The 13,865-nt window shown below is 40.9% G+C and overlaps 2 protein-coding genes across 2 annotated transcripts; both read right to left on the bottom strand.

Moving 5' to 3' along the window:
• Nucleotides 1-2,995: 2,995 nt before the first annotated feature.
• LOC121195990 (SWI/SNF-related matrix-associated actin-dependent regulator of chromatin subfamily B member 1-like) lies at nucleotides 2,996-8,177 on the bottom strand. The gene is made up of 9 exons (XM_041059746.1): nucleotides 8,025-8,177; nucleotides 6,845-6,956; nucleotides 6,590-6,698; nucleotides 5,703-5,840; nucleotides 5,268-5,395; nucleotides 4,979-5,145; nucleotides 4,620-4,810; nucleotides 4,397-4,528; nucleotides 2,996-4,280 (listed from the first exon to the last, which is right to left on the bottom strand). Exons 1-9 carry the CDS (start codon nucleotides 8,112-8,114, stop codon nucleotides 4,241-4,243), a joined length of 1,107 nt encoding a protein of 368 aa, XP_040915680.1. The 5' UTR covers nucleotides 8,115-8,177; the 3' UTR covers nucleotides 2,996-4,240.
• Nucleotides 8,178-8,920: 743 nt separating this feature from the next.
• On the bottom strand, nucleotides 8,921-13,223 carry derl2 (derlin 2). Its single transcript, XM_041059810.1, has 7 exons — nucleotides 13,070-13,223; nucleotides 11,679-11,744; nucleotides 11,106-11,179; nucleotides 10,758-10,851; nucleotides 9,863-10,058; nucleotides 9,678-9,768; nucleotides 8,921-9,492 (listed from the first exon to the last, which is right to left on the bottom strand). Exons 1-7 carry the CDS (start codon nucleotides 13,160-13,162, stop codon nucleotides 9,387-9,389), a joined length of 720 nt encoding a protein of 239 aa, XP_040915744.1. The 5' UTR covers nucleotides 13,163-13,223; the 3' UTR covers nucleotides 8,921-9,386.
• Nucleotides 13,224-13,865: the final 642 nt, after the last annotated feature.

The raw sequence follows: 13,865 nt of genomic DNA, 5'->3' as shown, positions 1-13,865 counted from the left end.
AAAAAATCGTACGCATTCTTGGAATCATAACTCAGGCATGATATGATCACACAGACATGACGCTACTACACGTTCAAGGATGCCGTCTCTGATGTCTATCGGCAATAAATAAATGATTGGAAATAAATAAGAAATTATCTTCAGAACTTCATTGAGAATCATCAGGTTTTTAAGTTTTCTTCAGTACCGCAGCAACCCAGTAATATTTGTCTGTACATCCATGGGTTCACTGTAAACAGGGAGTGCAAATAGCTAATTCAGCATACTTTAAATGTCTCCAGTTAGCCATAATGTTAACAAAATTGTACCCACAGCTAACACATTGTGTCCCTGGCTACATTACACTTCCTGTGTGGGTGCTGAGGGGGCACAGTCGTCTGGATTCTGGCTGCTGTTTGGGGTTGTGTGTAGCCCCCTAAGAACTTTGATGCACCGCTTTATCATACTGCCTTGGGCATTTCAGTGCACTGTACAATAAGTTAAATTAAGTGACTGGAAAAAAAAAAAAAAAAAAGCAGAGTCAGTTGTTTGTTGCACATTTGAGCAGCAGGAACTCTGCCTGAGGGTCATCAGGTCTGCACATGTTCACACACAACTGCACTTGCATTTATATTTTACACACACTGTGATATCCACGGCAGCACCATTAATCATGGTCTGTACCCAGTGGGGTCCATTTCGCTCCATTTCCCAAAAGTGCACACTCATCTCCACTAATGTCAAACAAATGTCAAAACCATGTAAGGATGTGACGTTACATCTAAACCAAACTTAAGATATCACACAAAATCAAACACACACACACACTACAGAACAGCCATTACACACTGGTGAGCTCAGTTTACTGTAAAAAAAAAAATCTAGTATCTAGTAAAATAATTTCAGAAACCAAGGAAGGAAAAATGTGTCTGATTGTATCTGTCTGATCCCCTCTAAGATACTCTGCTGGACAACGCTTTACTAGATCATAACCTATTCTCCCCTCTTTTTCTCTTTTTTCCTATTTATCATACCCCAACTCTTTTTTCTTTCTAATTCACTTATCTACGGGCATTGAATTTCACCTCAGATTTACAAGTAAGGATCATCTTTATCTTCATCTCCTTCCCTTTTCTTTTTATATTTAGGCCTTACTGTGTTAACTTGTCTACGTTCTCCAGAGACTTGTGCTCTGATATTTTGACTTCATGTTATGTTCAGTGGCTTCAGAATGATTTCAGACCCCTTTACTTTTTGTGCCTCACCATATTTGGGGGCTGCTTCAAGGGCCTCTCTGTATTTGGCTGCATTCAACTGTCCCTCAGTTCTGACCAGTCTCCCTCTGTCCCTGCTGCTGAGAAGCCCCCCACCACCATGCTCCACTATAGGGATGGTATTAGCAAGATGATGAATAGACATAGTGATTGGAGTTCTGTCTAAGGGATTCATTTTTTTGTCTTATCAGACAGGAGACAGTTTCCTCATCCTCTCAGAGTCCTTTAAATACCATCTGTCAAACTTCAAACAGGCTGTTATACACCTTTTATACACTGTAACACACCAGTTCTGGATACACTCACTCACAGGAGAAGTTATAACTGGAGACTAATATCACTCGTAAGGCCCGGAAACATTATTGGACAGATGCTGGGAGACGTCTGAGTCAGTGAGGAACAGGAAGTCACTGAACAAACAGATTTCAGAATAAAGAGTCAACTAGTGAAGGATCAGTAATGGAGAAAAGAAGAGGAGGTGTATGTATGGAGGATAAAAATGCGTGGTCACGCACTAACTGCACGTCTACAGGGCCGGATTCCAAAATGCTTGATTATTCCCAGTTTTCGTCTCCTGTCTCGCGAGCGTGAGTCACGTTTCAGTTATCCTGCTGTGGTCAGACTAGCATGCAGCAGATGGTAGCTCGGGTCAGACACAGTTCATTGTTTCCAAAGTATAGAAGCTTATTTTGGGGGGAAAATGGGGAAACAGGAAACAGTTAAAGAGAATCTTATCTTGGATGCAGAATCTGTGTTACTGGGTAAAATGCTAACAGCCGCTCAGTCTGAGGATGGAGTTGCTGCCATGAAATCAAACACAGGCATTCAGAGGGAAATTACAAGGAGAATTCAAACCACGACGCAAATTAAAGTTACATGAAAGATGGAGGAAATGGTTTCATTATAACAATGTAGGTTTTCTTTCTTATTCTATTTTTTTTTACCTAAACACTTATCTGTACATACGTTTTACTATTCTATATTTTGTAATCTTTACTTAATGGCACCTCTCACTTGCTGAGGGATTTGTCTGTATGTCCTGCACATATAGTGAAGTTTAATAGATAGAAGTATTATGTCTTTACCAAGAAGTTGGAGTGTTTTTCTTTTGGCTTCGCCTCCCCTCGCCTTTTTATCCTTTTGTACTTTATTTTGAAATTTCCTGCACTGACAATGAGTGTTATTGTCACAATGACAATAACACTTGGACAGGGACTGTATGGACCACTAACAGCACAGCAGGAGTGGAGGAGGCACAGCAGAGACTCTGCCTCCTGTGGACACTCAGGGGGAAAAACGACTCACGGGACAGGCTGCTGTTCTTAGATATTCATGCTGAATCCATGACGCAAGTAACTGAAAGATTTCCACGCTGTCGTGTTGTGCGGGTGTTGTGACATATCCTCTATCCGTTGATCGTCTTGCCAGCATCCATTTGTCCAAAATACACAAATTATGCTGCAACTGCTGCTCAAACAAGCCTGAACACCTGAGAACATTAATCAATGGCACAAGAAAAAAAATTACACAACTCAACTTTCACTGAGAGGAATGAAGAAAAATGTAAAAATCCAACCCAGGTTAACAAAACATATTCCCAACACGTTTTCTTTATTGTTATATTTCATATAAAAACCAATGCACTATAAAGGTAAAGCAATTTTACAAAAGAAGAAACAAAGAAGCAATGGTACGTACGTTAACAGAGTATGTTTGAGTTGAAAATCATCACTTTCAAAGACACCATTGGTTCTTGTCAGCTTGTTTTTTTTGTTTTTTTTTTTATCCCCTTCCTCTCCACTTTAACAGAGGCTCCAGTCTGCTGACACCGATGCAATGAGAGGCACAGTGCAAACAGAAGTAACACCGGGAACAATCAGTCCCACATGCGCGGGGTATGGTAGGAACTACGTATGTGTTATAGCATGCAGATGAACACTGGAGCTTGGTGGCTCTTGCGGCGGAAAAAGGTTTGAGAAGCACGGATCACAATCACTAATCGAGATGAGGACACGGTTCTACATGCTGAAAATCAGAACCCGAGACTCTCAAACACATTTCGGACCTGGACCATCCTCAGGCCCTCAGAGCAAGACTGTTTTCTCTTCTTCTGTCTTACGTGATTACTGCATCTTTCAAATGATTCTGACAGTGTAACAGTTTTTGTTTTTTTTTCCTCCCATCATCAGTCACCGAAGTCTGAAATGTTCAACCCCTTATTCACAGGGTCATTATGTACTACTGACGAGCTGCCATCCACCAACGAAGGTCTGATGTGCAAAGTCGGCGTGAAAACACTGTTATACACACTGCCCCTGTCATCAGGACACTTAGGGCTGCAACGAAAAAAATGAGTTTAATTACCGATTCATCTGTCAGTTGTTTTTCCGTGAATCGATGAACTGTCTTCAAACGACCTAAACGCGTTCGGTTTACAGTTGGCAATGTGAACATGATAATGTTTCACACTTTTTCACGTGGAACGCGTTCAGTCGATCATTAACAGAACAGGGACAGAGCTCAGTTACACTGATGCTGTCCACATGAGAGTAACATCACAAACTCATTTCAATATCCATCCATACAGACACATTAAACTCAGTCATTGTACCGTAATGCAAAGTGTTTTGTTGTGTAAAGTTGTGTGTGAATGCTGCCTGCCTATCATGTGTGTAACAGTAACTAATAAACCATTAACTCGTTAACAGTGATCTAAGGTAAGATTTGAGTTGTTCCCACGACTGATGTCCTAAAGGCAGAGTCAAACATGATGGTGGTGGTGTGTGTGTGTGTGTGTGTGTGTGCAGAGGAATGCCTGGATGTGTGTGTGTGTGGTGTTCAGCCCGGTGAGATGCCCATGGAGACCGACCAAGTCCGCGTTCGTGCTTACGGGAACATCCGGATGTGTGTGTGTGTACGTGACGGATTGAGGATAACAGAAGACTCCGGAGGACATGTCAACGAATGCTGCTCTGTGTGTGTCTTTCCTACCAGGACGGAGCGGTGTTGGCCAGTCTCCTCATACGCCTGGAAAAACAACGTTTATTCTCATTACTTTCTGCAAAGTTAGCATCAGCAGCTACGGTGGAGTAGATACACAGAGTAGAGTAGTCATGACCTGACTTGCATCTGACTGTTCTCACCTTGTGTTCCTGTCCTGGTCTCGGATCTTCTTCTCCATTTCGGCGTCTGTGAGGGTCTCCAGCAGGGGGCACCACTGGTCTGCGTCGCCTGTGTTGCGGATGGCGATCTCCACTGTGGGCAGCGGGTTCTCACTGTGGGCAAATTGTGGTGGTGATAATGGTTTCAAGTCAAACCTTTTTAATATATTCTCTGTCCACTCTAAGGTGAGTGAGTGAGTTATACCTGAAGGCGTAGGTCCTCTGGTGCCAGCTGAGCTGACCACGAATGCTGTAGGCGATGGTGGTGACGAACTCTCCGCCCAGACCCAGCTCCGAGCACAGCTTCAAGGCGAACGACTCCGGGGAGTTTTCCCTCTCCGACATGTCCCACTCAAACTGGTCCACCAGAGAGATGTTCCCCACGTGGATGTTCAGCTGAGAGACACAGAAAAAAAAAACAGTGTGTCCCCACATGAGTTGGTTCCAAAGAGTATGTTAATACAACAGCTTCTGATCTGTCTCAGTCCCTTTTCCTCAAGATGGGGGTGGAGGGTGTCCAGGTTTTCCCCAGAGGAACTGTTGTTATTTTGTCTCAGCACCAACCTTGATGATGACTCTCTGGTCTGCCTGCTCCTCCAGGATGCTGTCAGTGGGGTAGGACTCGATCTGCTGACGAATGGCGGAGGCAATGGCGGGGACGAAGGCCAGAGGATTCAGGTCCAGGTCATCACACAGAATCTCTGCAAACATCTCTGGGGTCATCAGTTTCTCTGGAAGGGGAGGAAGGGGGAGAAAAAAAAAGAAAAAGAAAATAATAAGAACAGCCCGTCACAGCACAAAGGTTTGCGAGGAGACAATGCTGTACGTTCTTTGGACGCTGGCGGATCTTTACCGTTCATGTTCCATGTGAAGGCATCACGCAGCTTCTGTCCATCTATCTCCATGTCTAGGCGAATGGGAACCAGAGCCTCTACCTGGGCCGCGTTCTCATGGATCACTGCAGGGTCGTGGTCATCAAAACTGAACGAGAGACAAGATTACAACATTGGAAAATGCCCTTTAGGAAGGGATCCCTCTGAGACAGTTAGGAGCAACTTTAAGCCTTAGCTGTTCAGATCAGATACACATTTTTTTTTATTTCCTTTGAACTTCTGATGTGGTCAGACAGCACAAAAAAAACCCACAAACTGGTTGGTGGAAATGGGTCCTGAAAATATCCTCCTGAAGGCTTTTGTAATGTACTTGGCTTGCTGAGGCTTATTTATATACAACAGTTAACAGGTCATTTTGGTGAGAAACAGAGAGCAAGCTTGTGCAACTCTCTCACCACAGGGGGAAGGTCCTCTTCTTATCACGGCCCATTCTATTACGGTTGATGGTGGTGGAGCAAGGCACAGCATCTAGATGGTGGGAGCTGTTGGGCAGTGTGGGGACCCACTGACTGCTCCTCTTCGCTTTCTGCTCCCTTTGTTTGAAAAAAGAAAAAAAAAACACACACACAATGTTAAGAAGTGATTGTAATTGAAAAAAACAGAGGCCAAGACACTGTAGTCTGTTCCCATTCATGAAAAACTGGTCTGCAGACTGATCAAAAAAGTAAAAGAGGGTCTAAAGATTTAAAAAGTGCTGATTTGCTTCCTGTATAAAAAAAAAAAATGTGGTTAAGAGTGAGCATTTCAGTCAAAGGACCATCACAGCACAGCTTACAGACCAAATCATTCCAGAGACATAAACAGAGATAGATATCAGACTATCAACAAAGACCAATTACCAGTGCAGTTCAGTGCAGTGCAGAAAACACACACACACACACACACACACACACACACACACACACTTACTTTTATGGAACAGGAGAAAACCAAGTGCAAAATAAAATGCCTGTTGGGAGGCTCTTTAAACTAATACAGACTTAGAGCCATGGTCTGATACACATGCTGAGACTATATGCATATTGATGTAGACCCTTTAAAGGACTGCAGACCATTTACAAATGTCTTGGTCTCACCCTAAACTTGCCACACTCTTGGTCAGTATTTTATATGTTTACATAAAAAGATTTTACGTGTCATATTTGGATTTATAGCAGAAGTTTGCTTCTTTTAAGACCACGTTAAAGCAGCTGTAGCATTTACCACCTTAGTTGCTAACTGTATAAATACTGAATGTATGGATGTACGAGCATTTCTGTGTTTTGCATCTGCGTTTGTGTACCTGAGGTAAGCTGGAGGCTCCGTGCTGATGGACACGGCCTTGTATTTCTCATCATTACCCTCGAAGATCTCCTCACATTCTGACGCCTTCAGCAGAGTAACGCTAGTGGCTGAAATATTAGGATTGTTGAAGTCAGCAATGTACAGTACAACATTACATATATATAACCCATGGACCTCACAGACCATGTCAGGTCCCAGTGTAAAACAAACAAACAAACAAACAAAAAAACAAAAAGAAAAAACAGCCACTCACCATGTGAAGATGCTACAATTTTCTTCCTCTCCTCCACTGAGGCCAGTCTCCTCCATAATGATGGGTATCTTTTATACAGAGAGCCTCTGAACATACGCAGATAGTTTCCAACCTGGAGAGCAGAAGGTGGATCTCTGAGTAATCCTAAATATTATGGTTTGGCCACTAGAATCAGACCTGGTGAAAACAAAGCCTAAATAATCACCATAAGTATGCTTTAATAAGAATACATCAAAAACAATATGATTGAGAGTTAGAAAATCTAAACACAAGTCAATGAAATGAAGCATTCCGCTTTGGAGCTGCTGCTGCTTTAAGTTCCTTTTCTATAGTTATTCTTTTAAATACACTTCCAAAACGGTCACACAAATGCGTGACCGTTTTGCAACTGCTAATTCACATTTCTCTATACTGAGTGCACCTCTTTAAACCTATTCACACAGTTCTCTTTACCAACAAGCAGCACAACAGTTAATCTCACAACCAAAACACTGGATCCACATCTACAGGATCAATTCTAGTACCAGAACACTGACAACACTGTCTCCCAACAACAAAAAAGTTTTGTTGTTTGTTGCATTACATGTTACATGCATTTTTAAAATGCATGTAGTTCAGTTTTAATCTTTTCAGGTGCACTACAACCATTCTCACTAAACCCGCCGTCTGGAATACACAACCTGCTGCTTCGCTTTTGTGCTCCTTCTTCAAACACAGCAGGGGACAGCAGACTACTGTAGACACCACTGTTATTTTACTATTTTTAAAACAATGTTTTAGCTTCATTCATTTATTTTGTTGAGAAAAACCTAGATAGAAACCGGCGTAACTGACAGGTTCAAAACTCGTGCGTCAAAACATCTAAGGTCGACACAGACTGAGGTTACACATCTTTCAGCCTCCTTTTCACATGTTACTGAAAAAAAACACAAGCTATTGTGTTAACTCTTATTTATTTGGTTTGGGACCGTATTGTGTCAAGTGATGTTTTATTTGCCGGCTGTTGGTCAGACTTTATCACGTTATATCCCCGTTCTTCGTTTCTTCATACATTTCTTTGTTTATGAAGCTATCAATGGGACTCGTTAGCATGCTGGCGTTAGCTAGCCAGAATAATGGATAACTGAGGCTAACATTGCGAGGCTGAACATTGAAAGTCAATGAATAGATAGTCACATACCTCCGACCCAACCATATAAAAGTCTCCATCTTGTTCTAACTGAAATTTAACAGGCTTCTGGCCAAACGTTTTACTTAAAGCCAATTGCATCTTTACGCAGTCGCTAACCAGCTAACTATTACGTAGCGTTCTCTTCTTCAGGTGTGTTCGGGGCTTACGGGAAAGATGGGGAATCACTGTTCCTCTTGAACATAGCCCTCACCCCAGCTTACTGCACTTAAATAAAAAACTAAAAGCATGTCAGCTCAACAAGTTCAAGACGACGTAAAGGTAACCAAAATTAACAGAAAACTACAAAAAAAAAGGTTTTGGCGGTTCGCTTTTACAACATAGGTTAAGTGGACACATCGAATTTGTGACTTTTCTCAAACCTCTTGTTGAGGTTTTTCCCGAAAACATCGAACGCCACAATGGCCTTACTCTCCGTCCTTTCAGGTAGACGACCAATTTCCAAAGTGCACTACCGCCCCCTAGTGATCGAAAGTCGTTAATGACTTTAATTTTCTTGTGAATCTAATGTACTGCTTGATCTAAACAAACCAATTTGAAGTGGATGCACCAATGTAGACATGATACTGAAATACAGTGTTGATTACAACTTGGCCTGCATGAGCAAGGGGCAGCCGTGGCACAGCAAGTTAAGAGTGTGGCTTTGGACTATTGTCACATACAAATAATAGACAAGACTCACGCCTTATGAAAGCAGATTGTATATTACATTCCTATGTATCTGATTTAAGCCTGTTTTTTATGAATGAAATAAAAAAAAGGAGCACAGCTCTGACAACATAACCTAACTGAAGGTGAAGGAAAAACTGGACCATGAAGTTGAGGACGTGAAAAAAAAAACCTTGATAATCTGTATAAAAAGAAAGAGTGAAGTTACAACCAAAGCATCATTTGCCACACACATTTATTCTTTAAAAAAGTGAAATGAAAAAAATGCACTTGCCATCTGAAGAAATTCGTTTTCATAATATTTTACGGCTGTCATTTTCCCCCTCTCTCACATGACAGTTGTGTATATCAATATGTTTTTTGTTTTTTTGTTTTTTGAGATGAAGACAAACATCACCCGAGCCCGAAGGCTCACTGTCCAAAGGTTCATCCGAAGCTTGTGTTCTCTCAAACAGTCTTAGAGCAACGATCGATCTGGCATCAAGAAGAGTTTCTGAGGATGATTTAAGCCCATATACAAAGACAACAGACCGTTATCTCCAAACCAGTTGTGGTTGTTTGGCATTCTTCATCCAGAACTAAACAAACACGTCAAAAACAAAGACCATGTTCGTTCCCTTCGTCTCTCCGAGGAAATGTCCTTGGAGGGGACCTGACAATCAAGGGGTGATCCAGGGGACATATTTAACCTCCAAGTCGCTGTCCCTCCCCCCAGTCGAACCCTCCTGGGCGCTCCTCAGGTAGGGGATTGTAGTTGGCATCTTCCTCTGGAGTGTCAAACAGCATCTTTCTGTTTGGAGACAAGTAGAAGAGGAGGATGAGTGATTTCTAAAGATACACACAGGCAGTGGCACATCTATGTGATGATTCTTAAGTCTCAACTCCTCATACACAGAAACAGACAGTATATTTATATATATATATATTTCATTCATTCATTCCTATGCTTCCAAATTGTAGGTTGTAGAGACTCACATGATAAATGGGGTCTTGAGCCACCTTCCACCACCTGGCTGGTTGGGGAAAACATCCTCCAGGAAGAAGTACACATGACCAACAGCGATACCTTAAGAAAGGCCAAAAAAAAAACATTTTTCATACAAGCACCACTCATACTGTAGCATATCACTTTCCAGCTAAGTAACAATAGCGATAGATACCTAAAAGATCCACGATGATGGAGTTGCCCAGCAGAAGTGAGAATCCCATCAGCACCCAGGGCAGGAAGGGCGCCTGGAAATTCAACAGGCCGAAGAAATTCATGCGAACGTTTGGGTTTCGTCGACTCCACACGTATACCAGCATGATGGTGAAAGCCTGGCCCAGGAACACCAGGCTCATGAAAGTGCCAAATATCTGAAACCTCGTTAAAGATCGTGGCAAAGAAATAAACTGTAATGACAACTCTATTAACAAAATGGTTCCCTTGGTCTAGTAGCATACACTGCTACTCACACGGCTTCACTTTTTCCACACATGGTCGCTGTAGATTCGATGGTAAATGGATCAAATCTTTGCTAATAAATCTACACTCCATTACTCACAATAAGAAAGTGAAAACATAATATTAGCAATGTTTGCAAACTCTGCAACTCTCACTTACAAAAGTATTCAGACCCTTAATCCAGTACTTTGTAGAAGCCCCTTTGGCAGATTGAAATAATGACCTTACTGCTGTTGAACTACACGTGTAACCTGAGCCATGCAGGGTTAATATGAAGCTACAGTTAGCTTCGCTCGAGGAGGAGGCTTATATTTCCTATCTTTTTGTACAGGCTGAGCTCAATTCCAATTCAAAAATGATTAAAGATGTAAAACAACTGATTTAATAAAGTTCAGATGGTTCTAGATGGTTCTAATTAGGAAAGAACCCAAAGGTGCAGGAAATGCGATTTCTACTTACCCATAACAACAGCATCATACACACACAACACATTATTTATGAAAGTTAAAGAGGGTACCATTAGATGTACCCCCCTAGAGCTGTTCATTTGCTGGTCTTTGAATCATTCACTAAAGAATAATGAATTAATGACACATCGATGGGAAGGATACAGTCATCAGAAGACCACCAAAGAGGAACATGAAGACAAAGTCAGCCGTGCGTCCCCTGAAAGAGCCCTCTTCTAGCATACGACAGTATCTGTACCTGAAAGCTAATGGTTAAGGAAATCTACACACAAAGTCTGAGAGAAGCATTTTCTACCACATTATACTGGTTTGTGTTACTCCTTTGAAGGATTGTGCATCTTACAGTATGTGCTGTATCTTTATTTGTATTTTATTTTATTCATCATCCACTGACCCCCCCCCCCACCAAACCTTGCGTGGCCCCCTGTGAAACAGAAAGTATGCAAACTCACTTCACATTCAAAGCGAAGTGAGAGTTGGAACTGAGGATACAGAAAAATCATATTGAACAGGAAATTGAAGCCAACTGGACCAAAAAACAGGAAGTTGGTTATTAGCCGCCATACCTAGAAGAAGAGAAAGAGAGAATGACTCAGCTGTACGTAACACGAACCCACGCAGAGCAGAATAAACAAAGCCACAGGCCATTTCCTTCATTCTAACATGTTCAACAAGTTGAATTAGACTGAAGTGAGTCACATGATGTGAATGATCCGTACCGGGCTCAGAGCAGTGTGTAACAGAAAGTTGGATTTGTTGTGTGAAAGTAAATGAAAAAGATCTGATTTATCTCATTTTAATCATGATGTGAAAACAAAAAAACACTCAAATCTGTGAAAACTACATGATGGATGTCTCTTCTTGACTTGACTCTGTCTAATGTCCGATTGAGCCTGTGTGTGAATGGAGTGGGCCACTGTCTGGAGAATTCAGATCCAACGGGCACAACATTTACGAAGCGACCAGGCGTGTTGATGACGTTTCGATCCTGCATCCTGCAACGCTCTGCCTAGGTACCAGGTGGTCGATGATAAGGCTGCAGATGAACAGCGAAAGATTACTCACCTGGTAATTCCTAAGAATCAAATCCGGATTGAAGTACAGTTGAAATGGTGTGATGATCTCTAGTTGCTATGAAAGAAGACAAAACAAAGATTAGATTAAAAAAATGACACAGCTTTGACAAATGTTAACATACATGTCACCAAAGGGAAAAAAGCATGCATGCATGAATAAACTGAGGAAAACAAAACCCCGGTCCCAAAGAATTGACTCTCTTCTTTCCATCACATTCCATTGCTGAGATAAGCTTCATGGAGGCTACTCTGTACGTGGCAAAAGAGTTCATCCCACTGTGAACGTTTGTGGTGTATTATTTTGACACATGCAAATACACTGAAACTGTGATTCTGAACAACAGAGAATATGGGGCTTATACAACAGAATATATGATCCATATACAGCCTATATATATATATATATATATATATAGGCTGTGTGCATATGTTTATGTAGATTATATTATAATGTCATAGAAAATAGTAATAGTATAATATTATATTACTTACTTCACTATCTATGCTCACTACCAACTTTCGCTACCAGGTATGCACAGATTCGCTGCAATAACACTTACTTACGTTGTAAATAATTTGTACTATTTTATCCTTATTTTACGGCAATTTATTTTATTTTATTTTATACCTTATTGTGTTTTTCTTTCTATAACTCTAAACTACTGTGATCTTTCCGAGCTGGTGCAACGAAACCTCGTTCCTTATACGTACCTGAACGTAAAAGTGAATGACAATAAAGTTCTCTGAATCTGAATCTGTACTTGGCAAAATGTCTGAGTACTCCTTCCTACACTGTTTTTATTATAGATAGACAGAGCGATTAAAAATATGTATATAATAACAGATAATATGTATAAAATGTGTATAGTGAAATGAACAATACATTTCTACATAAAGGTACCGGGTTATATTTTTTAACATTAACATTAAATCACAACAACAACCTTAAAATAAAATAACAATAACAACTCAGTACAGATAATATGAGTATCTGTACTGTACAGATAATGTTAAGTACAGTACTTTGTATTTTATGAGGTCTGGTTTGGGCATTTAAAGTTACTGTGGTTACCCTCCAGAGAGAACAACATATTGTTAGCTGTTAGCTGGCAGCGTTAACAGCAAAGGCATGTCCTTACAAAACTGGTTCACTGGTTAGAATTCAGCGAATTCTCCTGCCACAGGTAGCTGCACTTTCAGCCTTTTGTGACTTGAATAAGAGAGTTAACATCCTGGACAACCAGGTTCAGACACGTATCCTTCTAGCTGCTATAGCTAAACCATCGAGCTAGCAGCAAAGTAGCGACGTTACGTTAGCTACGTTAAGCAGCACCAAGCTATGGCTTTTGCCAAAATGAGGAGAACAGGATTTAATCTTACCACTGCAGCGGTTGTGAGGACACATGCGGTTGTATATGCCCTGGTAACAACAGGAATCTGTAAGTACTCCTGCTGTAGTGTCTGGTAGGCCATTTTGGACAAGGCTGAGAGCTTCCGGCACTTTGTTGACACGTCATTCTACAAAGCGAAAGGTGGTGCGTTCAAGCACGTGGGACAAAAAAATGCAAAACATCAACCACGGCTCTGAACAGGGACGTGTGAGATATACAAGTGAGACTGCAAATGAAAACACAAACGGGGCTTTTGCGTTTGAATCATTATTTTCACAAGGGAAATGAAATGTCAAAGGCCTACAAATAGAAGTTTTGCATTAGCTGAGTTGATATCTTGAAAAATACACAAAATATCATAAAGTAGCACTTTCTAATGAGTCACCCTCTATAAATGGTTTATAAGTCATAACTTACTGCTTTATTATTGATTAGTTAATACCTAATTAGAACTACTTTTGGATTGCCTTGTCAAGCTCTTTCTTGTCTTTTTAGATTAATATATGAGGAGGACCCTCTATTAGACCACTGTCCTGGAAAAACCTGCATGTATAACTGCAGACTTGATGGCTTACTGGAAAGTGTCAAACCTACAAGAGATTATTAATGTATCAGCAACATGTATAACTATATTACTTCCAAAAAGAAATGATAAAACACTATGAAACATCACTGAATTGGTAATAAAGCCCATAGTTACTACTTCCAGATCCTTTGGCACAAAGAAAAATAACAAAAATTAAAAATGATTTTATCCAGATCCTCTTGTTAAACACGAAGCCCAG

This window comes from Toxotes jaculatrix, chromosome 16, assembly GCF_017976425.1.
Source record: "Toxotes jaculatrix isolate fToxJac2 chromosome 16, fToxJac2.pri, whole genome shotgun sequence".
In the NCBI taxonomy this organism is placed as follows: Eukaryota; Metazoa; Chordata; class Actinopteri; family Toxotidae; genus Toxotes; species Toxotes jaculatrix.
Note: the sequence above shows the minus strand (reverse complement) of the source record. Positions and strands in the feature narration are given on the sequence as shown.